Source organism: Vicugna pacos, chromosome 8 (assembly GCF_048564905.1).
Source record: "Vicugna pacos chromosome 8, VicPac4, whole genome shotgun sequence".
In the NCBI taxonomy this organism is placed as follows: Eukaryota; Metazoa; Chordata; class Mammalia; order Artiodactyla; family Camelidae; genus Vicugna; species Vicugna pacos.
This window is the reverse complement of record NC_132994.1, coordinates 32424325-32452323: the sequence shown is the minus strand read 5'-3', so window position 1 is coordinate 32452323 and position 27999 is coordinate 32424325. Positions and strand designations below refer to the sequence as shown.

The following is a 27999-nucleotide window of genomic DNA, read 5'->3' as shown; positions in this document are numbered from 1 at the left end:
AAATATTCTTTGAAAAATTTTTATTTCAAATTATACACACATTAAAAAATATTGGGGCAAAGGTTTGTTTGCTTGCCGTTTACATCATAATAGCTCCTCCAACTAAGAGTTTTCTCTTGTTCTAAAGGAAAGCAATTCTTTCTCATGAATTTCTTCCTCATTCAGGGATTCAGTCAAAATATATAAGAATCCTTGTGGGCCTGGCACAGAAAACTTTTACCTGAAGTTTATCAGGTGGAGTCTGTGGGAGTGCAAGGGTCCCAGGGGGGAAAGCATTGTTGAAGACAAGTACCAGGCCGGCTGAACTCCTATCACGCAGCACTTTAGTGGTTCTCAGAAGGTTCTGCCTCTTACATTTTCCCTTCATGTCCTTCACATTTAGAAAATATTTTTTCTTACCAGACGAAGTGAATCTATTAAATAATAATTCAGCTCCCTACTTAAACTTATGAACAATAAATAAGTATCAAATTAGAACACTTGATCAACATGAGATGACAGTAGTGTTCTGGCAAAGACAAAGAAATCCAATGATGAAAACTTATGGTGGGTAAATGTATGATTTTTCACTAGATTTTTTCCCCCCAAATTCTGAACACAGCTTCCCATCAATGTTTCTTTGCACTCTAGGGGCCCAAAAAGAGAGCACTTGTAGAGAAAGTCAAGAGGGTAAGAAAACTATACGGAATAGAGAATCTAGGGGAAGGGAGGAGGCCATGGGCTTCCCCTCTTTGGCATCCTCACCCAATTATCTACAATTTTTCATAACTGGATCTTGTTTATCTTGAAACTTTTTCACTAAAATCATGTTCCACTGCCCACCAAGTTTCGAGTCCAGTGTGGTCCGTCAGGTCACAAAAACTTCCCTGAGCTCATCTGTGATTGGCAATTAGGGGAATGAACTCAGTGTGATGTGGACTTGTTCTGGTTCCTTGGCTTGGGGCTTTGGAATAGCAGAAGTAAAATTTTAGCTTTTAGCAGGAAAGGGAAAAACTTCACAGTCACTGCAGCTCTATTCTTAGAAGGAAGAGGAGCGCCTGCACCTGGGGCTCTCCCCAGAGGGGCACACTCCCCATCTGCATGACCCTGGGGCCCAGCAGCACGCACTTCCTCCTGTGCTCACAGCTTCTCTTCCACCTGCTCTGCCACACTCAAGGGAGGATATTCCCATTTCACTGTTTCTGTGCATGTGTGACACCCCCTGAGGCGGCCTCTACCACATGCTGGGTGGCCTGTCAGCCGGGCTGCCCACATTATCTCTGGGGAATACCACTTACTGTTTCCATTAGTGCACTGGTCACAAAGATGTACAAGTTTTGAGAGGTGTGCCCCTAAGCTTCTTTTTGCTGTAAGCTCTGTTCTTTTTAATGAATATTTTTGCAGACTGCATCATTTCTCAGGAACATGTATTTGGTATTATAATAGAAATCTGGTACTTGATTTATACTTAGTGGATGCTTAATACATGAAGACAGATTATTTACAATTAAGTAACTATATCACAAGAATTTTTTAAAGTGATTAAAGGAATGAGTGTGTTGACAATGAACCAAATTATAAGAATTGATTAGCAAGATCACTTGACTCCTAGAATATAACAATCTTTACAAGTAATTTAAATTCGCATGATATAGTTATCACTACTATTTTAGAGAAACAGAAGCTAACTTTCCATTTTCAGAGACTGATGAACAATCTTCCATTAGTTCTTGAAGTTGAATAATAGGAAACTGTACTTGTTTTTCAAACCATTTGGCAACTGTAAGAAGCTGCTGGTCACAAAATGCACGTCCAATAAACTGTAGTCCTATTGGCAGCCCTTGGCTTGAGAGGGCCATAGGGACATTCACTGCTGGCAATCCTGGGGAAAAGAAAGAGATTCATTAAGTGTTGAGTAATTCTCCACCCTAAGAAGCAGAGCCCCCTTCCACTTTCCAGTGCTCGTAGGTACAAGACAGGATAAGGTTCAAAAAACCAAAAACCTTCTATGATATGCATGCTTTTGTATCTTCCTTTGTTCACTTAATATATCTTAGAAATCACTGTATAGCCTTTGAGAGACTGTCAAACCCCCTTTTTATAGCTGCATAGTATTCCACTATGTGGTTTTTACCATAATTTATTCAAACATTCTTCTGTAGTTGGGGATTTACATTGTTTTCAGTATTTAGCTGACCCAGTGAACTACCTTTTGACCTTTTTTTTCTTTTCTTTTTGGTATTCTTGAACGTTTCTCAAATGAAGAGAAGTTGCTTCACCGAAAGATAAATATACATGTAATTAGATATTGCCAAATTCCCCTCCAGAAAAGTTAAACTGTTTGAACTCCCATCAGCAAAATGAGTGCTTTTTCTCCTACAGCCTTGACCATAGAGTGTGTGCTGTTGAGCTTTTGAATTTTTGCCAGTTCTTTAGATGAGAGAAATGGTAGCTCAGGGTAGTTTTAATTTCAGGTTTGTGGCAGAGAAAGGAGAAGATCCTTGGATATTTTATTATGACATAAAATAAGAAAGTTTTCAAAAATTAAAGGGGGGTGGGTCTAAAAGGTACATGCAACTTGAAGGGACTACTGTTGACTAAATTTGGGACAATCTGGGCATCAAAAAGAATAACAATAATTGCTGTAATTGAAATTTTTTTTAAAAAACGAAAGCTATTCTTAGAGAAGACTGCTAGCTAATATATGGTGAAAGAGTGATAGAATTAGAAAAGCCAGCATTTTGTGATTCTCTACGTAATAATTCAGGCAAGGATCATCAATAGATGCTAAAAATGGGTTCAAGATTACTGGGAACATGGTCTCAAAGTATCTCAGCAATTGCTTATAATTGATAAGAGGAAAAATAAACCTTTATAAGGAAAACATTTGACAGGTTCCTTAACCAAGGGGTCAACTTAGCTTCTAAAAGTGGGACAAACCAACATTAACTGTTTCATGACATGAAGCAAATGTTGTATTTCTGCCAAAAATATTTAATTCAACCCAATCATGAGGAAGCAATCTGACAAACCCAGACTGTGCATGAGACATCCTACAAGCAACTGGACTAGACTCTTCAAAGAAGTCAGTGTCATTTAAAATAAAAAATTTTAAAAGTAGGGAGTTTCTTATCAGAAATTATGCAGGCCAGAAGTACCATGGCATTTTCTAAGTGCTAAAGAACTGTTGAGCCAGAAACCTATATCCAGCAAAAATAACCTTTATAGATGAAAGGAAAATCAAGACTTCTCAGAAAGAAAGCTAAGAGGCTTGGTTGCCAGCAGACCTACCCTGAAAAAACGGCTAAAGGAATTTCTCCAAACAGGATACGATAAAACAAAGGATCTTGTTACATCAGGGAGAAATGAATAGAGAAAACAAAAGCATAGATAAATACAATAGACTTTTCTTCTCTTCTTGAATTTTCTATATTATGTTTGATGATTGAAACAAAAATTACAAGTCTGATGTGGTCCTAAAAAAAAGAACATAGAAAAACTGGGGGATTGTTCTAGACTTTAAAGAGACATCACAAACAAATGTAATTATGAGGGGAAAAAACAACCTGTAAAAGACACTTCTGGTATAATTGAGAAAACTTAAATGTGAACTATATTCAGAATATTATTACATTTATGTTAGTTTTCTTAGATGTGATGATGGAACTGTGATTATGAAGGAGAATGTCTTTATTCTTAGAAGATTCAGGCTAAAGTATTTAGGTGTGAAACGACATGATGTTGAAAGTTTCTATCAAATTATTCACCTAAAAGCAAAGTGCGTGTGTGTGCGTGTGCGCTTGTGCGGAGAGAGAGAGGCAGGAGAAAGCAATGCGGCAAAATGTTAACAAGAATGAATCTAGGCAAAGGACATATAGTTATTCATTACATGACTTTCTTCAACTTTTCAGTAGGTTTGAAAATTAATGTGTGTGTGTGGTGAGTGCAAATGTGTTCATGTCTATAAGACACACACACACACATTCCTAAGCATTCCAGAAGAACAAGCTATTGCCTTTAGGGAACAACCTAGCTAGGCCCTAAGTTGAAGACCAGGGTGCCCACCTAAAAATCTGAAGGAAACCAGAACGTTCTCAAGGGATCCTCACCTGCCATATTTACAGCCTGTGTGAAAATATCATCCTGGGCACTGCGTGTTCTGTTGTCCTCTTTGATGAACTCCGTGTATGGCGCTGCCTCGCTCAAGGTGGTGGGAGTTAGCAAGACATCCACCCCAGAGTTAAAAACATTCACAAAATCGTTAGCAATGAGTCGTCTCACTTTCTGTGCTTTGACAAAATAATTCTCATAGTTTCTGGAGGAAAAAAAATAGATGGTATTTTAAAGGCTTTTTGTTACTTCTTTGAATCAATTCTCAGGCATAAAGCTTGTTAAAGAATCACTGGCCTTCAGGAGCAGGTACCACTAAGAGTCCTAACAACACATAGAAATGAATTTTGTTCCAACTGTGCCGTTATTCTAAAAATTTTGTATATTTGGAATTTAATTAATCAGAATTCACCAGTAGAAGCAATTCTGCACATATAATCACAAAATATTAACACTTTCAGGGACGTCATGAAACCAGAACATTAATTTTCAGGTGAGGAAAATCAAGTGCATAGCAATTAAATGACCCTCTGAAGGTTGCAAAGACTGGCAGTGGTAGAAGGACTAGAACTTAGGTCTCTAGAGGCTCATTCCAATCCTCTTTCTATTATAATAATGTCTTATTTCATCTATAGTTCTAATTATTATAAGGATTCTGAAGTTTTGCAAAATTCTAACATGCCATCAGAATTAAACGCTAGAAAACATGCTCTGGAAACAGAAACTGGGGAAAGTAAGCAGTGTTTGCAATGTTGTATTTTATAGACAGGCATAGCTCAGGAATGGAAATGTGAAATTCAAGAAAAGCTGCTTCCGGCCACCTACTGAATGGGAGAAGATATTTGCAAAAGATACATCTGATAAGGGGTTAATATCCAAAATATACAAAGAACTCATACAGCTCAGCATCAAAAAAACAACCAATTAAAAAATGGGCAGCAGACCTGAGTAGATATTTTTTCAAAGAAGACATATAGACGGCCAACAGGCACATGAAAAGATGTGCAACATCACTAGTCATCCGGGAAACGCAAATCAAAACCACAATGAGTTATCATTTCACACTTGTCCGAATGGCTATTATCAAAGACAACAAATAACAAGTTTTGGTGTGGATGTGGAGAAAAGGGAACCCTCGTGTGCTATACGCAGGACTGTAAGTTGGTGTAGCCACTGTGGAAAACAGTATGGAGATTCCTCAGAAAGTTAAATATAGAACCACCACACGATCTGGCAATTCCACTTCTGGGTATTTACCAAAGAAAATGAAAACACTAACTTGAAAAGATGTATGCACCCCTATGTTCACTGCAGGTGGTTGCCAGAGGGGCAGGGGGGAGAGGGAGGACAGCAACAGGTGAGAGACTGAGGTACAGACCTTTAGGTATAAAAATATACAGCGTGGGGAATACAGTCAGTAATTATGTAATATCTCGGAATAGGGACAGATGACAACTAGATTCATGGTGATCATTTTGAAACCCATAGAAATATCAAATCACTTTGTTGTGTACCAGGAACTAACATAGTATTGTAGGTCAATTATAGTTTACAAACAAACTCATAGAAAAAAAGATCAGATCTGTTGTTATCAGAGGCAAGAGATTGGGGAGGCAGAATTGGATGAAGGTAGTCAAAAGGTACAAAAGGTAACCAGTTATAAAATAAAATGCTAGAGATGTAATGTACAACACGGTAAATAAAATTAACATTGCTGTATGTTCTATACAAAAATTGTTGAGGGTAAAATCCTAAGAGTTCTCATCACACAAAATTTTTTCCGTTTCTTTAATGTTGTATCTATATGAGATGATGGATGTTAATGAGACTTATTGTGATAATCAAAAATATTAATAAAGGATATGGTTACTACCCCCCCAAAAAAGAAAAGACGCTTAATTTACTGAAAAGATTAAGGAATTATCTTGACATAGCGTGACCATAAGTCAATGATGTAAAGAAAGGGAAAAGGAAAATATTCTTTAGATCTTCCTGAAGCTGTTAATGAAGGCGGCAAACGTATTAGCAATTCTAAACATCAGTTTCCTCAGCTGTAAAAATGGATGTAACAGCTCCAATCTTACTAAGGACCAAATATGGTGAGATAAAAATGTGAAATCTTTTTTATCCTAAAGAATGCTATAGAAATATCAGATGTCCTATCTATCATTTGACCACAGGATCTGCAGGGAGATGAATGCGGGCATCACCTATAATTGGCCCAGCATTTGATGGTTCAACAATGAATTAACAACATCCCCCAAACCTGAATTTCGTAAGAGAACAAATATTTCTGTTTTCTACTAAATTTCCTCCTACTTTAAATATGGTTCAAAAGCAATGATGGAGTAATAGGGCTAGGATTTACCTTGCCATTTTAAACAACTGGAAAACTAGACAAAATGAAACAACCATTTCAGATACTAGACAGCAGGCATTCAGGGGAGGAAGTTCTGAGAGAAGGAAAGCAAATAAGTGAAGACCTTTGATTTCCTCATTATCAAATATTTTTGGGTTTTGTTTTCCAGCTTTATTGAGATATAACTGGCATATGAAATTGTGTAGTTTTAAGATGTACAACATGATTTGATATTCATATATAATGCAAAATGACTACCACAGTAAGATTAGTTAACACATCCTTCACCTCACATAATTACAATTTTCTGTGTATGTGGTGAGACTATTTAATACCTACTCTTAGCAACTTTCAAATATATAATACAATATTGCTATCTGTAGTAATTAGGCTGTACATTGGATCCTCAGAATTTAACTCATCTTATAAGTGGAAGTTTGTACCCTTTAACCAACATGTCCCATTTTACCCCAGCCCCTTGCAACTACCCTTCTACTTTCTGTGAGTTTGGCTTTTTTTTTTTTTTTTTAAAGATTCTCCATGTAACTGAGATCATACAGTATTTGTCTTTCTCTGACTTAACTTCACTTAGGAGAATACCCTCAAAATCCATCCATGTTATCACAAATGGGGGACTTACATCTTTTGAATAATATTCTTTTGAATATATACACGCCACATTTTCTTTATCCATCCATCTGTTGACGGACACTTAGGTTGTTTCCTTGTCTTCACTATTGTGAATAATGCTTCGAGGTAGGGACTTCATTTCCTTCAGATATATACCCAGAAGTGCTATTGCTGGATCATATGGTAGTTCTATTTTTAATTTTTTGAGGCATCTCCATACTACTATTCATAGTAGCTGTTCAAATAATATTTTTGGAAAAAGTAATCCTAACTATTGGCCCTGAGGGGATGCACAGATGAATAAAATGCTTTCTATCCTTATATATATATGTATATCCTATATAGCATATAGAAAAACTCCACGAAGCTATTTTTTACAACCACTATTGCTTTTTCACTCTTCTCACGTCCTCTTAGACAGACCTGGTGGTATGAAAGATTAATCCTATTCACAAGATGGTGAATAAACTTATACTGAAGACAATCTAAGCAGGAGTCATAGTAATTTAGAATTCTTTCTTAGAGCAAGAGATACACAATGCAAGGGAAAACTGAGTTGGTTCACCACATTTTTCAAGAGACACCAATGTGACTCCCTGCTTAAGGCTCTTGTAGCAATAAGACAATGTGGAAATAATAGGAACATTTAATGAGGCTAAAATCCTTCTGAGCTTCCTGCTTAGTTTGTACTAATCATTTAGCTAGAGCATCAATTTTTATCTTTTTTTTTTTGGTTTTTGAATAACCAGAACCAAAAGTACCATGAACAGGCCTTTAATTATAATTTCTAATTCAAAGCATAAGGATTTTGCTTCCTTAGGAAATATCTCTATTAATAAGACCTCACAGACATGCTACGACTTCATTCCTGAAGACTCAAGAGTAGGGGGAATTCCTAAACTAATTATCTTACTCTTTTAATAAGAAAAAGTTTCCTGAGAGAATTCTTCCTCTCACCACATCATTGAACCCTTCTCGTCTGGTTGCAGCATACATGGCTTCAGTAGACAAGTCGATGTCACATCTATGACCTGAAAATAAAAAAGAGATAAGCAGTACTTGAAAAGGAAGTAAAGTTTTGGCTGAAAAGCAGGCACATTTGTGACCAACACTAAAATTTCAGGAGATGGCCTTAATAGTTTCTCTTCTTCATCTGCCTTGGACTGACTGACCTGTCAGGAATCAAGGAGAGAGAAGAAAATAACGAAGAGGGAAACTTCATTTGTTCACTTCCTCATTCATTCATTGATTCAAATATTTACTGAGCTCCTACCATGTGCCAGGTGCTACCCTGGATGAACTGAGAATACAAAGCTAGGATACCTTCAAGATATTCACAGTCCAGAGAGGTAAACTGAAGATACAGAGCTATTTATGATGAACAGTATAATGCTAAAATGACAAAGTTAAAAGGATTCACTGATTTTCTTTGCTTAATCATTAATATTATCTCAGGCAATTTTTTTTTTTTTTGGTCACTAATAAGTGAACCTTTCAAATGTTTGAGACAACAATCTTAGAAATCCAAAGCGAGGAGGGTACAGTTGTGGGGAGGGTATAGCTCAGTTGGTAGGCTGCATGCCTAGCATGTATGAGGTTCTGGGTTCAATTCCCAGTACCTCTATCAAGTTAAATAAACCTAATTACCTACCCCCATTAAAAAAAAATCTAAAACACAGGCATCTTACCATATTCTAGCCCATCAAATCTTGCCATATTTGATGCCACTTCTGATGTACACAATACATGGTAGCAGACAATCGAAAAACTGGTGTGGGGCAGGGAGACTTCAATTACTTTGGCCCCCTCAGACTCAAACAGGTTAGCGGCTTTGGACCAAAGAGACCGTACTTCACTTGACAGTTCTGGTGCAAGATATTCCTTATTGGAAAAAGTAAAAATACAGAAATTAGAACATCTGTCTAGATGGTTTTATAAAAATCTGTACTCTAGAATCTCTGGCAGTACATTAGAAAATCTGATTAAATTGCTAGTAGGTAGCTAGAAACACTGAACTGATTTAAGAGTGTATGTGGCATGATGAGCACAGGACTAGATCTTGTGGGCTGGACAGAAATACTATCAAAGACTGCAGACCTGGTTGAAGAACTTGTTTTTATTAAATGTTCATTATATATCAGGCACTCTGCTAGATAACTGTTCAAAGGTTCTCTCATTTAATGCTTTTAACCATCCTCTGATGTATGTATTTTATCATCCTTTGTTTTATTAATGAAAATTATTGAGACTAGACAAGTTAAGTCACTTTCCTAATGTTACATAGCAGGTAAATAGAGAATCCTGGATTCCAAACTAGATCTGCTTCTATAATCTGTGCTCTCTCTAAATCCTTAAAAGTAGACACACCTATTACCTAAACTGAAGATTTTAAGACAGTAGTATTTCTCTACAGCAGTGGTCTCAACTGGGTCCTCTTCCTCTCAGCCAGGGGACATTTGGTAATGGCAGTAGACAGTTTTGGTTGTGGGGCTGTGGTGGTGGTGCTATCCCTAGAGGTAGAGGCCAGTGATGCTGCTAGACATCTTACGATGGTAGGACAGTCTCCCAGAACAAAAAATTATCCAACAAATTACTGCTAAGCTTAAGATTAAAAATTTAAAAGGTTAGTAATTTAACATACTTGCTCTCATGTGCTTAGGTCACACAGCTAATGAAAGTGGCAGAGCAGGGATTCAAACCCAATCTGTCTATTTACCAAGTCTGTGCTTTGTATTTGACTTGACAGTATTTTTGTAAAGTGGTAAAAGAGTTACCTTTGGAATTCCTACACATAATTTGCTCACATCTGTCAAACTGGGAAGCACAAATGGTTTAACAGGATCTTGTACTGTGGTAGAATCTTTGGGGTCATGCCCAGCTAGTATACCTATAAAAAAAATACTGATGAGTGACAGGCATAGTGTTTTACCATGAAACTATATTAAAATGTTCAAACATAATGTTTTGAAACCATATGGAATCATATAAATACCTAACACAATGGCTGCATCATCCACACATCTGGTTAAGATTCCTGGCACATCCATTGAATTCACCAGGGGAATGAGACCATGACGAGAAACTAAGCCATAGCTTGGTTTTAAACCAACAACCCCACAGTGGGCCGCTGGATTTCTGGTTGATCCTCCTGTATCTGATCCTAAAGCCCTGGAATTTAAATGGAATTCTTGTTAGCAGGATTAACATAGCTCTAATTATATTTGGAATTAATCTTTTAAAATGTATATTTTTACAGTGTATTTTCCCCTGATTATACAAAAGTAAAACAATGCCTGTCTCAGAGAATTCTTAAAGTATAAAGAGGTAACAAATATTCCACCACCCTGAGGTGAATACTGTTAACATTTTGACATAGTAACTTCAAGTCTTTTTTTTAAATGCATTTTTCTTTTATGGTTTAGGCCATTCTTTGATCTTAAGTTTCCATCTCTTCTTGGCTTATCATGAACCTTTTACTGTGTCATTAAAATTACAAAAAAACTTAAATATGTATAATATTCTATCATACCAATTGGCAATTCCCAATTGATTCCCAATTTTAAAGTCCATTCTCCCATCAATGTACATACAAATCTTATGCCTTCTTTTAATGGCAATTTTACAGTATGCTTTTACAAACTGAACACACTCTATCCAGAAACTCAGATACAGCCCTTCTGCTACCACATTTAGAACCATGGATATAAATGTAATTTACTTAAACATTTACATTGTTGCCAACTAGAATAACTGCATAATAAATTACTCTGTAATAAACACCTTTAAACATAAATCTTTGCCCATATATTTGATTATTTTTTAGGCTAGCTTCCAAGAAGGTAGAATTAATGGGCCAAAGGGTCTGCTTGTTATTACAAGTTCTTAATATATGTATTGTCAAATTACTTGTCAGAAAGGTTATGCCAATTTATATTCCCAACTGCAGTGAATCAGATTGTGTTTGATGTTTCATTATCATCACTGAGTACTAGCAGTTCTTAAAATTTGGTTAATTTGATAACCAAAAGCTTTGTTAAGGTACATTTTTGGATAACTTTTCACATTTGTATCTGAAGTACCCAAGTATGAAGTGTCCATTCATTTTTTTGCTCAGTTACCTACGGAGTCTATGTTTTTGTTATTTAAAAACAACAACAGCAACTTTGAGGACATTATTCTAAGTGAAATAAGTGAGTCACAAAAGCACAAATATGGTATAATTTCACTCATATGAGGTACCTACAGTAGTCAAATTCATAGAAACAAAGTAAAAGAGTGGTTGTTGGGGGCTGGGGAAGTGAGGGAGGGACAGACAAATGGAAAGCTGTTGTTTAATGGGTAAGGGGTTTCAGTTTTGAGAATGAAACAAGTCCTGGAGATTGGCTGCGTGATAACGTGAATGTACTTAACACTACTGAACTATATACTTAAAAGTGGTTAAGGTATCACATTTTATATTTATTTTACCATAATTAAAAATTTATACTTTTTAAAACTATTTCGGAATTTCTTTCTGATTCAAAAAGAGTAATGTCTACTGTAAAAATTAAAATATTCTGTATATGATGTATAAAGTGAAATCAATGCCCCCATAGTAGTCCTGTTACCAATTTTTAAAGAAATAAGGTCATACTATACATACTGTTCTGCAATGTGTTTTCCCCTTAACAGTGTATCTTGGATTTCTTTCCATGTCACCACACAGCACTCGAGCTCATTCTCTTTAGTGGCAGCATAGTGCTGCTAGAATCTTCCTGTTTTTAAAACTATTACAAAAGAAACAAATCAAAGAGGGGAAAACAAAGCAGAACCCCTGACAGTGTGGGACCCTTTCAGTCTGGAGCTACTCTGGGTCTGTGCCTCTCTTGATTACACCCAGAGTGAAGCTTTGGACTGAACAAGGCTCCTACCGTCACATGGCCCTTGTCCTCCACAGAAAATGCAAATTAGATTGCCTTTCTTACCAAGTCCACTTGAGCTACAAAATTAGACTGTTGCTTTCACAATTTCTAAAAGGATACATTTTCTTATTAGGATTCACTGACAGTGCTGTAAAAGAAAACCTACATTTCCATAGGAAATATGTGTCAAAATGCCATCTTCTCAAAGCACATTCAGAAAGATGAACACTAAGTGGGGTGATAAGGATAGAAAAAAAGCACCTAATCTTGCAATCCTAACTCGTCAGAACTCTCATTAATATTAATGGAGTGCTATAAAATTCCAGAGATAAAGTGAAATGGTTTTACTTGTTAACAAGATTTCAGGGAAACTTAAAAAATCTGTAGAATCTAAATCTCCATAGCTCTAAAAAATATAAATAATTTATTGGTTGCAATGCCTGCGAGAGAGCTTAGTTTCAGTGGATAATTAGGGAGAGAGAAAACACATACAGTACTACTAAAGAAAACATCCTATTTGGTTAAATTGAGACCAATAAAATAAATATAATAACAGTAATATTTATTTACTTTTCTTTAGATGGTTAAAAAATGCTTTACAAATGGGACATAGAGCATGACTGATGGATTCTTTTAAAATACAAAGTATGACAGTTGAACAAATTACCTCCCTACAAATTTGAAAAAGCTTTACTTACTGATATGTATCTTTAGTTGCAGATTTATAAAAACACTATTTTAAATATTCTATTGATACATATTAGGAGCATTTTCTCTCTCTTTCCTTTTTTCCCCTCTTTTGCAAAAGTGAGATTTAGCTGAAGGATAAACCACAGCTAATGATTAGCTCAGAAGCACTCAACTAAAGCCAAGGTACGTTAGTCACTAAATTTCTGTATAATCAGTGAGTAGATACCCAGATACATTATTTAAAAAATGAAATTCAGTGAAGTCTATTTAAGCTAACTGGTTCATTCTGTAAGATCTGTAAAATCATGTTTTTAAGAGAACTAGGTGATATAGAGGAAGAGTTTACATGTTAAAAAATAAAAATTCAAAAAAGGTTTAATGTATAAAATACACATAAGTGTACTGTATAGTTGAGTGTATTTATAAGATATAATTTTGATAAAACATTGAGCACAAATAGCTCACTAAAGAGTAATAAAAATTCCAAGGTATGAATGACTCTACTGTTGGATTTTGTGTATGGTTTATGACTATGCGTATTGGGTTGGGTTTCAAAGTACAGATAGCAGGAAGCATCTTACGCAAAGCATGTGAATGCTGATACGGCTGCCGCGCTCCCTCCTGAGCTTCCTCCAGTTATGAGCCAATCTGAATCCTCTTTCTCACCATGGGACTTCTGCTTCCTCTTTTTTCTGTATTGTTCTGAAAAACTCCAGGGGTTTTTAACGGGTCCAAATATGCCATCTGTGCTTCCAGATCTGAGATGAAGAAGGGAAACAAGATATCTTAATCAAACTGATTTTATGTGAAATTTTTGCCTCCTGATATTACTTGCTTCCAAATAATCCACTGTAACTTGAACTGGAAAAGATACGAAGCCTGCTTAGATGTGGTTTTCTTTAATTAGATGGCCGAGGAGGTGAAGGAGAGAAGTAAGAGCATAAGTGGTAGCATGTAGGAAAAACTAGTCTGCTAAGAAAAGATTTTTATCCCAATTGATCTTCTGATTCAGCTTAAGATGATTTCCCTAGTAACTTAAGGTCTTTAAGTTGAAGAGTGCCACAAACAGTCCGTTAACAAGCAGTCTTTTGAAGGAATTCCCCTATTAATCAGAAGTTTTAAGAGACACATTCTGAGTGGAATGCTCATAACTTATTTTTTTACATTTTGAAATAAATTTCAATATTACAGACAAATACAAAAATAAAAAGTATGAAAAAACTTTATACCTGCTAACCAGATTCACCTATTGCTCACATTTACCCCATTTGTTTTATCATTTGTGTCCATACATAAACAGAAAATTTTTTTTCTGAACCACTTGAGGGTAAATTATACATATGATGGCCCTTTACCCCTAAGTACTTTAGTATGTATTTAGTGTGCATTTCCTAAGATGAAGGATATTCTCTTACAGCGTCACAGTATAGTTATCTTTGTAAATTTAACATCAATACTTCTTAAAAATTTATAAATACTTTTTTCATTTTTCATTTTATTAGGTAGAACTGTTAAACTCTGACTGCACATATACAATATATTGCATGTAAATACATTTACACAATATACTGCACATATTTTTAAAATTTACATATGTGTACTGTTCATTGTTTCTAAGAATGTTTAGAGCTTTAGCTTTTTAAAATTACATAGTTATCAAAGGAATGAAGCCAACCACAGAATAAGAATTAATTTAAAAAGATACACACATCCTGCTATTAACAGCAACATCATTTATAATTGCCAAGACCTGGAAGCATTCCAACTGCACATCAATAGATAAACAGATAAAGAAGATGCAGCATATATATGTAATGGAATACAACACACCCATAAAAAGGAAGGATATTTTGCTATTTACAGCCCTTCATTTACTTTTTTTTTTCTACTTCAAAAATCAGAATTTTATAACTGGCATAAATGTTTCCATTGCATCAAAAACAACAAAATACCTAGAAATAAACTTAACCAAGGAGGTTACCTATACTCTGGAAACTGTAAAACACTGATTAAGGAAACTGAAAATGATACAAAGAAATGGAAAGACATCTTGTGCTCTTGGATTGGAAGAATCAACATTATCAAAATGGCTGTACTACCCAAAGCAGTCTACAGATCCAATGCAACCCCTGTCAAAGTACTCATGACATTCTTCACAGAACTAGAACAAACAATTCCAGAATTTATATGGAACCATAAAAGACCCTGAAATGACAAAGCAATCTTTTGTAGGTCTTTTTTTTTCCTTCTCTTTCTTCTTTTTGTTCTCTTTTCTTACAGTTTGATGACTAGAGAAGCTCCTTTAACATTTGTTGTAAAGCTGGTTTGGTGATGCTGGTTTTAGCTTTTGTTTATCTGTGAAGCTTTTGATTTCTCCATCATATTTGAAAGAAAGCCTTGCTGGATAGAGTATTCGTGGTTGTTAGTTTTTCCGTTCCATCACTTTAAATATATTGTGCCACTCCTTTCTGGCCTATAGAGTTTCTCCTGAGAAATCAGCCGATAACCTTATGGGAGTTCCCTTTTATGTTATTTATTGCTTTTTTTCTTGCTATTTTAAATATTTTCTCCTTATCCTTAATTTTTGTCAGTTTGATTACTATGTGCCTTGGTGTGTTTCTCTTTGGGTTGATCCTGTGTGGAACTCTCTGTGCTTCCTGGACTTGGGTGACTGTTTCCTTTCCCAAGTTGGGGATGTTTTCATTTATTATATCAATATAATACTTTTATTAAATCTCCTATATGTAATCCAATTTTGTCAGTTGATCCAATAATGTTCTTTATAGCATTTTACCTCCTCCCAGTAGAGGATCAAGTCCAGAGTCAGGAATTACATTAGTTATCGTTGTCCCTTTTGCCTCATTTTTTTACTTTTTTCACCAGCCAACAGACATTGAATTATTTCCTGTGTTTGGAAAATTGAATAAAGCCACAATAAATATTATACTGAAAGGCCCTAGCCAGTGCTTTTGTGTAACCATAAGCCTTCATCTCATGCGTAAAAACCTAGGATTAAGATTCTGGGTCTTACAGTAAGTATGTTTAACTTTTTAAGAAACTGTCAAACCATTTTCCAAAATGGCTATATAATTTTGCACTCTCTACCAGCATTGTATGAGAAATCCAATTGCTCTGCATTCTTGCCAGTACTTGATATTATCATTTTTAAGCCATTCTAATTAATAAGTGTATGAATTTCATTGTGATTTTAATTTGCATTTCCTTAATGACTAACCATGTTAAGCATTTTTTCATGTGTTTATGTGCCAGCTGTATATCTTCTTTGATGAAATGTCTTCTTACATCTTTTACCCATTTTTCAAAAAACTGAATTGTTTTCTTACTGGGTTGGGAAAATTTCTACATATACTGGATACCAGTTCTTTCTGACATGTTTTGCAAATATTTTCTCCCAGTCTGTGGCTTGTTTTTTTTTTTTTTGTTGTTGTTGTTTTTTCATTTTTTACCAGTGTATTTCAAAGTACAAAAGTTCTTAATTTTAATGAAATCTAATTTATCAATTTTTTTATTTTACAGATTATACTTTGTGTCCTATCTAGGAAATCTTTGCATAATTCAAGGTCATAAAGATCTTCTCCTACATTTTCTTCTATAAATTTTAGGTTTTACTTTCTTTAGCCTCTTTTAATCTGGAACATTTTCACAGCCTTTTTTTTTTTTTTTTTTTTATAATGAAATTGGCATTTTAATAGAATGTTTCTCAGTTCAGGTTTGTCTTTTGTTACCTTGTTATTAGCTTCAGGTTATACATTCTCAGCTGGAATATAGCATAGCTGATGGTGTTCCTCCTCAGGGAATTACATTTCAACCTCATTGGTGATGTTCATTTTGATCAGCTGTTCAAGGCAATGTCCTAAATAACCTATGTTCGAGTTTATACCACAGATTAATTAATTCAACATACATTTACTGACTGCTAAGAGATACTGCTATAAATAAGAGGGCCAAGGAATCTGCTTCTATGAAATATGGGACACAGACCAAGCAAATATTACAAATGTGACAAATGCTATAAAAGGGGAAATAAAAACTGCTTTTAATGAAAGACTAATAAATGCTTTCTTCCATGATCAGGAACAAGGCAAGGATATCTGCTCTTATTCAATACTGCACTAAAGGTTCTAACTGGTGCAATAAGGCAAGAAAAAGAAAGATGGAGGGGTAGGGAAAGAGCTCTGGTAGAGCACTGCTTAACATGCATGAGGTCCTGGGTTCAATCCCCAGTACCTCCATTTTTTTTAAAAAAAAGAAATTAGAAGAAATAAAACTATCTCTACTTACAGACTACATGATCATCTATATAAAATATACCAAAGAATCTACAAAAATCAACCAGAATTAATAAGTGAGGTTAGCAAGTCACAGGAGAAAAGGTCAACGTAGAAAAATCAATTATATACTTACATGGAAATGTAAAGGGCCTGGTATACGTAAAATAATTTTGAAAAAGAAGAACAAAGTTGAAGGACTCTTACTACCTATTTTCAAGGCTTTCTATAAAGCTACAATAATCAAGGTGGTGTAATATGGAGTAAATAGAGATACAGGGATCAACAGAACAGAATCCAGAAATAGACCTATACATGTATTTGATTTTTCGACAGGAGTCAAAGTAATATAATGAGGAAAGGATAATTTTTTTTTTTTTTACAAATAGTGCCAAATCTATTAGACAGATATATGTAAAAAAAAAAAAAAAAGAACCTTGGCTTTATTCACATCATATACAAAAAATTAACAAATGGACCACAAGTCTAAATATAAGAACTAGAAGTATAAAACTTCTAGGAGAAAACATAGGAGAAAATATAAAACTTCTAGGAGAAAACATAGGAGAAAAAGCTTTGTAGCCTTGGGCAAGGTAAAGATATCTTCAGTAGGACACAAAAAGCATAAATCATTAAAGAAAAAAAAATGATGAATTAGACTTCAAAAATAAGAATTTTACTCCTTGAAAGGCATGTTTGGATAATGTAAAGGCAAGCCAGAGACTTGGGGAAATATTTGCAAATCAACTATCTGATAATGGACTTGAACTGAAAATAGATGAAAAAAAAATTCTTACAACTCCATAAGACAAACAACCCGATTTTAAAAAAGAGGGGGCAAAAGATTTGAATAGATACTTCACCAAAGAAGATCTATAGGTAGCAAAATAAACACATGATGTTTAACATCATTAGTTACCAAGGAAAGGCAAGTTAAAACCAAAATGAGGTATGACCTATTAGACAGCAGAATGTAATCTCACAGAGGGACTGAGAAACTGGTATTAGAGTCCTCAAGAAATCACTTCACTACTTTTAGTCACCTACACTTAATGAAATTAGACACAGATAGAAGAAATACAAGAAAAGAAAATTTCAGTTTTACTTACCCCATAGCAAATTCATCTAAGTTTGTTTTTCCCATTAGTAGAGCTCCCTGATCCAGTAACTTCTGAACCACTGTAGCATTATAAGGTGGTACATAACCTGAAAAAAATTCCGTAATTTTCTTATTTTTAAAAAAAAATTGAGGTATAGTTGATTTATAATAGATTACCAGTGTACAACATAGTGATTCAAAAGTTTTATAGATTATACTTCATTTAAAGTTATTGTAAAATATTAGCTATATTTCTTGTAATGTGCAATATATCCTTATAGCTTATTTTATTTTATATATAGTAGTTTGTACCTCTTAATCCCTCCAAAAAAATTCAGTCATTTTTATGGCAGGAAAGAAAACAGTGGACATATAAATCACTTTAAACTGCAATTAAGCAACTGGTATTGACATGTGTTAATTATTCCTAATTTAAATAGCAGGTTGTACTTCCAAAAGTTAATTTTCTCTATTGCTAACTGCTATATGTTTTCCAAAGGAAGCCTAAATATTCACTATTTTTGTAATCTAAAAATGCTGACTTTAACAGTTAGTACTACAGAATATTGAATGATAGATAGTCATTTGAAACTAATCGCAAATCATTATTTTGCTCATATGACTTGACTTTTTCTTCTCAGGTGATGCTGTGTATCACACAGTAATTTTGATCTATTTCCAGTTAGAAATAGATTTTTGTCCAGTAAAATTTCCTGTATCTAGTGTATATTCCAAAACAATTAACAATGGTCTACCTATCAGAGGAACCTGGGGCATACACCTTACAGGTTACTTTTAGTGCATAGTACTCTATCTTCTCTCCATTTCTTTTTCTTCCTAGGATCCAAACATCTTGATAAATATGATTCCTTTTTGATCTACTAAACTTTAAAAAATAAAGATAAGCACCACTCTGCTAACTATAGTGATGTAAGAGATGGAGGAGTCAGGAGAAAAATAATAACCAGACAGTGGATGCTAATAAATCCTCATACCATCCTCAAGAGAGAGGTAATGACAGCCACTTCATACTTATTCCTGTATTATTAACAAGTGGGAGTTAGAGGTCACTTTTGCGTCTGTGGTGATCAGTTACTGAGTCTTCCTAGATAGAACCGCTAAAACTTCCTACGTAGGATTCACCCATTAAGCTGGCCTACCTTGAAAGAAGAATTTTGCATTTTTAAAGAGAAAATAGTGAAAAGGTAATATTGCATCCTAAATATTTCCTTTGCAGATATAATTAGTCTGAGAATATTTTGGTACTTTAATATCTTAATTTAAACTGAAAAACACCTATTTTTATAAAACAATACTCTGGTCAATCACACTTTACCTTTCAGCATGTTTGATGCACATGTTGTCTCAATGCCGGACGTGCTAAAGTTGTCTTTTACCGCAATGGGAATTCCATCTAAATCCCCTAGTGAGTGACCTGTGTTAAAAAGCCAAAAGGATAGAAGAGATATCTAGTTTGAAATATAGACACATTGATATTAGTTATTAAAATAACTACTAGTTTTTGGTAAAGATACTTCTTCAGAAATGAAATTTGTGTTAGAAATTATGTGCAGTTGGACATTATAAAGCATCACAAATCCATTAGCTTCATTTTTATTATACCTAATGGTCAGTTCTTTAAATAAGGGAATACTTTACGTTTAAAGCTCCACTTGCCGAATGGAGACTACTATATCCAATTATACCCTTTCTCTAGGGTCATAGCAGTGGAGTAATTCAAAGTAACGTACCTTTCTTGTATCTTTTCTCTGATTCTTCAGCTTGCTTTAAAGCCACCTCTTCTGATACAGTAATGTAAGCATTTAGAAACTTGGTCTTCTTGATAAGGGAGAGGCATTTTTGACAGAGCTCAGTTGGTGTAATCTGGCCTTGTTTCAGGGCTGCAGAAACCTATAATATATAAAATTTAAAAATCCATTGAGTCTGCAGAAGTTTCAGATGTTACACTGAGGTGGGCAGACAGTGGTTAAGTAGAAAATTTTGAAGTGAGGCTTGGATTCAAAACCAAGAGCACCTATCCAGCCTGTACTTAGTGTAGTGAATGAGGGTAACACACGGGTCAGCTGCAAGATGGATTGGAGGACACCATATTCACAGTCCTAGCTGAGGAGCTCTGTTTCTAAGGCAGGCTTGAACAAACAAGATGGATGGTTTAGGTCAGCCACTCTGTCCAGGAGCAGCAGAGGCCCGGGGCGGGTGAAGCACGGTTTAGGGTAGATTGCGTAGAGAGGAGCTCAGCTGCAACACAGGCCATCTACGGTACAAAAAGAAATGAACTAGACAGGCATTACAGGACTTTATGCTCCAAATAAGTGATCTTTATTAAAAAGATCTTTTTACCCACTGTAGAATTTGAGCAAGAACCACTACGAATTGAGAGAAATGCTTATAAAATAAGGGGTCAAAAGCCAACTAACAACACATTTCTGAAATCCTGTCTTTGATGCATTAGGAAGGCTAGCAATGAAAGCATTGAAATAAACTGCACTGCAAGTGACCAGCACCTGCATACTGAAAGTAAGTAAAGCCTGCGGTGAAGTGATGACTATTTAATACTTCCTATAGAAAGTAATAATAGTAAAAACTTACTAATCAGATAAAAGGAATGAATAACAAGAGGTCAAAGATGATACCAGAGCTTTGGAGACAATCTGAAAAGAGAATTGGAAGCTCAGAGATAAGGGGGATGAAGAAAAAGTAACATCTGAGTATTTACCAAGAGCCAGGCACTGTTATTGCTTTTACATGCATTATTACTTTATTTAACCCATAAAACTACCCCTTAAGTTACGTATTATTAACCTCATTACACAGATGAAGACACTGAAGCTCAGAGAAGTTAAGCGATTTGTCCAAAGTCACACAATAGTAAAAGACAATTTCTTGACATCTGCTCCTTCACCATTCCTCTCTGCACCAGTGGAAGCTTAGCTTCTCCTCCATGTTGACTGTATTTTCACGCGTCCTATATACATCAAGCAATAGGAGTTTGCATTTGCAGAAAATCTGCAAATGATCTGCTCTCGGCTGTTGAATAAATCATCAAAGCAGCAGTATTCTTAGGCCTGAGGGTTTAAAGCCAGAAGAGCAGTGGGAATAGGGCACTGAGAGGACCCCCTAATGCTGATGGACAAGAGGAGGAAAGGGCTGCCTGCCATGGGGAGGGGCAGCTGAGCTGGACTTAAAGGAGGTAACCTAGTAACAAGAAGAGAGATTTCTGTTGAACTGTTTGTATAAAACATAACTTCTTTAGAAGAGAGGAGCTAAAGGGAAAGAAAAGACAGCAGTGTATTCTAATATTGTGAATATGGGGTGAAAAAAAAGAAGTCGGTGGTTGGTTAGGTGTAAGGGTCAGAACTAGCAAAATCCCAGCACTGGAGAGACAGGTATACAGACAGGCCTACCCCAGAGCAAAGCTGTAAGGAGGAAAATTAGGCTTGCCATTTTCTCTCCTCTTTCACCTCCCTCATGCTCATTATCTGCTTTCTGACTTCAAGTGGTGTTAGAATAAGAAGTAAGGAGTTACGGTTGTGGTTACAAGGGCAAGAAATGAGACTGTCTGTGAGTACCCATTTTAAGTGGTGATCTTTGTTAGGACCATTTTTAGGAAACCCAGATTTGAGAAAATCAACACAGGTATCGGAGAAGAGAGATAAACACAAGGATGCTAATTGGCTACAGTGGACTCTAGAGTGGACTGAGCAACAAGGATTCTAAGTATAGGTATCTAGACAGTACGGTTCCCCTGGGGCAAAACTAAAGGTGTCCTATCTGAGTACAAGAGGAAATCAACAAAAAGTTTGTTAAACCAAAGGCTCTCTCCCTAGCATTTCTTTTCGCTTTTAGAAATTGGGACCACTGCTTCTCCCAAGGTATGGCTGTCTCAGCTCCTACCTACCACGCACCGAGTCCAGTGGGGGAGGGGAGAACTGTGGGCAAGCATCCTCCTGGTCCTCCGTGCCTTTCTCTTCCCTCTTCTCTCCAAACCCCCAGCTCATCTGAAGCACAGGCCTTGGAGGAGACGGTTTTACTCTCCCTGATGTGCTATCCTACAGGCTCCCTGGTACTCCTTTCCGTTCACTGAAGACTTTAGCTGCTAGGACACTGGAGCCTTCTTTTCTAAGCTCCTCTTGCTATTTTTGTTGACTTCAAACTTCAGGTCAGGTACACTGACACTTGGCCTCTCAGTTCCTGACCTCACTTCACACAACTCTTCCTTCACCTCACCCCAGTTACCAGCTCACATGGTCACAGTTCAGACCGCATCATTACTAACATTGTATAATCTCCCAAACCCCAGTTCTAATTATCCCACATCTCCTGTCCCCTGAGCTCATATTTACTGTTACTCACATAGTCAGCAAGAAGATGGAGATCAGTCCTACAAAGGCAAGGAAACGGATTCTGCCAACGACCAGTGGGGTAGAAAGAGGACGTCAAGGCATCCCAAGAAACCGCAGCCCTGAGTGACACCTTGATTTCAGCCTTGTGAGACACTGAGCAGAGAAGCCAGCTACTCCATTCCTGGATTCCTGACCCACAAAACCATGAGATGATAAGATTGTGTGTATGAGTTTTAAGACTGTTACTTTAAGCCAAAACATTTATATTAATTTGTTATGCAGCAATAGATAAGTAAGAATAACTTCTTAGAAAAATTAAGAAATCTCCCTCAGGAACCACTCTTAGAAACCAGGGGAAGAGAAAATTGTAAATACATATAATCTAGTAATTTTGTCCCTGTAACAAAATTAGTGTTGGTAGCAGCACTTAGTTCCAGGCATTATCCTAGATGTTTTATATTTCATTTAATCCTTACATGCACACTAAGAAGCTGACATTATTTCCATTTTACTGATAAATTACTGAAGTTCCTGCTTGAAATCACACAGTGAGACAGTCACAAAGCTGGGATTTACCAAGGCCTGATCTTGTTTCCAAAGCCCTTGTTCTGGATTATAATACTTCTCTATGCAAGGTGTTACAGCATTTACTTCTTTGTAAAGTACAGACCATTTTATTAACTTTACAGATAACATCAAAGATTCACTTAGGAAAAGACCTGTCTTTCAAAAGAAAAATTGTCTCGATAAATGCTGAAGTATGTATATGACAGCCCTTGAAGGCCAAGTGTCCAGTTGACTCGTACTCTCTTTAACACGCTCACTTAACATTTATGCTTTTGTCTCCATTGTTCCAAGAAACAACAGTCAAGATCACCAGCAACCTCTGCGATCCTAAATCCAGCAGTCCTGGCTCAGTCCAGCAGCACTCAGCACTAGAGATCACTCCCTCTGTGAAACACTTCTTCTTCACTTGTATTTCAGGACACTAAGCCCTCCTGGTTCTTTTCTCTTGCCTTACTGGCTATTCTTTCAAGTCTCTTGCTGGCTCTGCTCCCTATTGCTGACCTCTACAAACTGGAAAGCTTTAGGCGCCCTTCATGCTTCTACACTCAATTTCTCAGGTGATTTCACCTGGCCATAGAGCTTCAGTTATCTTCTCTGTCCTGGCCAATTTATATCCTCATACCTTGCTTCTTTCTTGATCTCCACTCTCCTATCTCCACCTGCTTAGCTGACATCTTCACTTGGATATCTTAGGAGGCATCACAAAATTAATGCGTCTAGAACAGACATCTTGATAACCTTCTCACAAACATGCTCCCTGTAGAGTCTTTCCCATCTTGATAAATGTTACCATTTCCCCAACTGCCCAGGCCCCAAACCTAAGCATCCTCCTTGATTTGCCTTTCCCTCCAACCCCAATCCAATCCATCAGAAAGCCCTAACTTAAAAAATAAATAAAAAGTAATACCCACTCAGCACTACCTCTACTCCTACCACCCTAACCATGCTGCCATCATTTCTTGCCAATAACAGTCTTCTAACTGGTCTTCCTGCTTCCTCACTTGCTTTCCTATAGATCATAATCCTTAAGAGTAGCCTGAAGGAGCTTTCAAATTTTAAATCAGATCACGTCCACTGACACCTTTCCAGAGGCTTTGTATCACATTTAAAATAAAACCCACAATCCTTACCATGGCCTGAAAGGTTCTCCATGATCTGGCTCCTGCTTATCTCTCTAACTTCATCTCCCACTACTCTCCTCCTCATTCGCTTCTCTCGGATGTGCTGGCCTTCCTGCTATTCCTTGAACACGCCAAGCTTGCTCTTGCTTTAGCGTCTTTGCACTTACTCTTTCCTCTGCCTGGAACACCCTTCTCCCAGATCTTTCCAGGACTCACTCTGCTTATCCTTCAGGTCTCCATCAAGTATCATCTACTCAGTCAGAAAAACCTTCCCTGACCACTCCATCTAAAACATCCATCTCCCCCAACTAGTTCTCACACTAGAGCCTGCTTAATCTTTCTTCATAGCACCTACACTACCTGAAATTATATTATTTACTTTAAAAGAAAACATATTTAATGCCTGCTTCCCCACAAAAGTGTCGGTTTCATGAGGACAGGAGCTTCTGCCTGTCTGCAGTGATAATCCCGTGTCTAGAACACAGGGGTACTCAATAAATGTTGGCTAAATGAATGAATAGCTGAATTGTTTGAAGTTTGGAATCTATTCTCCCATAGAACAATTAAATGTTCTTAGGCTAGACTCCCAAGAAGCCCATTGGATATATAATTAACTTTATTTAATATAACTTAATAATTATTTAATATAGCTTAGGATGAATAATATTGGCCTGGTGTCTAGTTCCTAGAAACACTGGTATCATGACACACAAAAGGAAGGTCAAAGACTCCTCCGCCATCCTGAATGCACCTGGGTAAAATTTACAAGTAGGAGTTTTTACCTCCTGTTTGGCATTTTACTTCCTTTTAGCGTTCCCCCTTAGGGTTCCTCTATTGCCCTAAGCCTCCTCTTGGGTCCTCCAAATTGCCTCAAAATTCCATAGTTTCCAGGCCTTCCCCCTAATTTCCTCTCCGCTAAATTTTCCCTTTCTTCAACTGATTATCCCAGCTTGGGTATGATGGAGAGAAATTTGATTGAACTACTACCATTTATAACAATGGATAAATAATTCAACCTTCCCAGGCATCCTTACATATTTAAAATAGAATGTGCACTAAATTAACTAATCTCTAATTGGTAGAATTTGGGTGATACAATGACGTGGAAAAAACAGAGTGGACAGAAGGTATATTATGGGCTGCAAAAATAACCAACTAATGTTTTGCACACAGTAGACATCAATAAATATTTGTTAAAGAAGTGATTAAGTTATGCCAAGGCAAACTCCTGTCTACCCTTGGGTTCCCTATGTTTTCTCCCCCCTTGAGGTAAAAGCTGTTTCTCACAATGGCTCACTCAACAACACCGGGAAGGGGAGGCACAAAAAAAAGTAGTGCTGAAGGGGAAGAGGGCAGAAGAACATACCAAGTTTTTTAGGTTGCATTTCATTTTAAAACATCTTTGTGTTTAAAAAAAATTTTTTTTAAAGAATAAATTGGATTCTTCACTGACAGTATAGGCCAGACGCAATTAAATATGGTAAAACAATAATGTATTGAGAGGAAGAACTATTATTTAAAGCCTGTGGGTTTAAACTTCTCATAATTTACAGCTTTCTGAAAAAGCTGCCAGCTGGAAAAAGAAAACAAAGACTTCCCAGGTGAAGATACAAGTGGAAGATGGAAGGCAAGGTGGGTCCTCAGCTGATACTTATCAGCAGAATCAGGTGGAGCCCTGGTTAAACTATATACTCTGGGCCTTACCATCCTGATCTGCCTGAGTGGGCCACAACTGTAGTTTTAAGGAGGGCCCCGAGGTGATTCTGATAGCAGTGAGTCTGCAGACAGCTTTATAGGTTGAGAGATCTGGGCCAGAAGGCAAAGAAAGCTGAAGCCCTATCAGCAGGGATAGATTTAACAGTTTAGCGACTTACTGCATACTACATATGAGGAAGACTCCAAGGGCAACTGGGTAACAGATGTGCCATTAGAGAATATTAAGAATTCAGAAATCAGGTTTTTGTTTGTTTTTTATGATAGAGGTTGAGACATGAGGTGTTTCTGTTACAACGATGATGTCAACTTTGGTTAAATTGAATGTGAGGTGCTTATGGGACATTTGGAAGAGATGTCCAGAACACATTCACAAATACAGCTTAGCGTTCAAAAATCATGTCAGGGAAATGGAGATACGGGTAAAGGAATCTTTGGTATTTTGGTGATTTGAAGCCTAGAGCATTAATATAGGGGGGAAAGCCAGAAGTCACTACTTGGCTTTTGCAAGGGACAGATTTGCTGGCTCCTTCGTGAGTACTGCATCAGATGAGCGTCAAAGACAGAAGAGAGACTGAAGTGGACCAGCCAAATCCCCCTCATCTCACAGAGCCCAATCCTCCGAGAGAGACCATCTGGGGCCCAACCCTGCCTGAGCTAACGAGTAATGGAGAGAAGCCGGCGTGCACTTCCACCCCGCAGCTCCGCGGTGCAGAAGTCTCCTCGGCTGAGATCCTAACTCCGAAACAGGTATGGGGAGTAAAGCCTAAGGACCCGGAGGTGCAAACCCCCCACCCAGTTCAAGGGAAGGAGGCGGCGAGGCGAACCAGGATGCACGGTCAGGCCCGGAGACTCCTCCTGCCCGCGAACAAGGACTCCGCGAATCTTTCCGACCTCCCTGGGCCCTTGGCAGGCAATTCCACTCACTTCTCGGAGGGTCCAGCCCAGCATGGTTCTCGTGCCCCGCCTGCCACCACAGGGGCCAGGTGACAAGAAGGAAAAGAAAGGTCAGCGGCCGCTGCCGGAGTTACATGGGCGCAGCCATGTTTGATCGTTCGTCATTGAACCTATCAGCACCGAGGACTCCGATAGGTCGAATTGCCGCCCAAGGAAATCATCTTTGCACGCGATTGGTTGGCGCCGCTAGGCAAGTCCGCGGCGAAGGAGAGCGGGCTAGGGTCGCGGCGGGACTCTGGAGGCGGCCGTTTCTTTGGCGTGTGGATCACAAGCGGAGTGGGCTCATCCCGCCCACGGCTCCCGGGACCCGGCAGGGTTCTAGGGGGGTTTTGTTTTGTTTTAAAGGGGCGGGGGTGTAAGGGAGGAGGAGCATGTACAGAATACTGACTGGAACGTTAATTGGAGCATTTCAGTTGCGAAGAGTAGAGTAATTTCATACTCTTCTTTTTTCATTTGCTCCGCGGGGTTAACTTCATTTCTGAATTCTCAACTTTGAAGCCGCCCAGTGTGTTTGGCAGAATTTGACCGAATTCAGGGGTGAGAGGTTGATCCACTCCAAGTGCATTTTAATTAGGGCACGCAGTTCAACCACTGTTAACGATGGGGTTTCTGAAGACCTGTGTTCTTAGAAATACCTGTACTGCGGTTTGCTTCTGGAGAAGCCACGTTGTGCAGAAGCCTTCAGTTAGAAGAATTAGTACTACCTCTCCAAGGACCAGTGTCATGCCCGCTTGGGTGATAGATAAATACGGGAATAATGAAGTGCTTCGATTTACTCAGAACATGGCTATACCTATGATACACTATCCAAATGAAGTCATTATCAAAGTGCACGCTGCAAGTGTAAATCCTATAGATGTCAATATGAGAAGTAAGTTTCAAAATACATTCCTCGTTTCCTTTTTCTTTTTCCTCTTCAGATAGTTTCATCAGGGATCAGTTTTAAAATATCATTTGTTACTGACGGTAAGTCTTTGGTTAACACAAAGGAATTGTTTAGGGTTTAAACAGTATTTTAGCAGATAATATTTCCGAAATTGTTGAAATTGCAATACCTATTGTATGCTTTAATCTTTTACAAACTCTTAAGTTTGAATTGCTTCCATGTTACCTTAAGAGGTAAATTGGGACTTGTATCTGCAGCTAACTTTCTGGTTCACTCTTCTGGGAGCTTTGTGATATTCTCAGGTCCATCACGGGTTTTAGAGGTGTGGTTATGT

At 37.2% G+C, this 27999-nt stretch overlaps 2 protein-coding genes and 1 long non-coding RNA gene across 4 annotated transcripts in view; 2 read left to right on the top strand and 1 right to left on the bottom strand.

Annotated features, from left to right (window-relative positions):
• Nucleotides 1-22646, top strand: part of LOC140697686 (uncharacterized) — a 41741-nt gene extending 19095 nt beyond the window's left edge. The window contains exons 3-5 of the long non-coding RNA XR_012074900.1: nt 18899-19068; nt 20531-20595; nt 22436-22646. This is a non-coding gene — a long non-coding RNA (uncharacterized lncRNA). The remainder of the gene's footprint in view (nt 1-18898; nt 19069-20530; nt 20596-22435) is intronic.
• QRSL1 (glutaminyl-tRNA amidotransferase subunit QRSL1) lies at nt 6-26883 on the bottom strand. Of its 2 annotated transcripts, XM_006205624.4 has the most exons (11): nt 26750-26883; nt 19809-19968; nt 19394-19492; nt 18068-18164; nt 13251-13427; nt 10071-10246; nt 9853-9965; nt 8767-8959; nt 7992-8109; nt 4089-4294; nt 6-1861 (listed from the first exon to the last, which is right to left on the bottom strand). In XM_006205624.4, exons 1-11 carry the CDS (start codon nt 26771-26773, stop codon nt 1644-1646), a joined length of 1581 nt encoding a protein of 526 aa, XP_006205686.1. In that variant the 5' UTR covers nt 26774-26883; the 3' UTR covers nt 6-1643. The 2 variants fall into 2 exon arrangements, with proteins under 2 accessions (XP_006205686.1, XP_031536043.1); XM_031680183.2 differs by lacking the exon at nt 6-1861 and having other exon boundaries at nt 4172-4294; nt 8036-8109.
• A 91-nt stretch (nt 26884-26974) lies between these two features.
• Nucleotides 26975-27999, top strand: part of RTN4IP1 (reticulon 4 interacting protein 1) — a 49700-nt gene continuing 48675 nt past the window's right edge. Inside the window, exon 1 of the mRNA XM_006205623.4 lies at nt 26975-27650. Coding sequence (XP_006205685.1) covers nt 27380-27650 — 271 coding nt within the window. The 5' untranslated portion in view covers nt 26975-27379. The remainder of the gene's footprint in view (nt 27651-27999) is intronic.

Excerpts from the sequence above, each read along its gene's own strand:
- QRSL1 (XM_006205624.4), bottom strand. The coding sequence starts at position 26,773 with ATGCTGGGCTGGACCCTCCGAGAA. Across the intron at positions 19,969-26,749 it reads TGGGCTGGACCCTCCGAGAA|GTTTCTGCAGCCCTGAAACA; the intron begins GTGAGTGGAATT and ends TATATATTATAG. Across the intron at positions 4,295-7,991 it reads AACTTTTTCTTATTAAAAGA|AAACTATGAGAATTATTTTG; the intron begins GTAAGATAATTA and ends TTTTTCCTCCAG.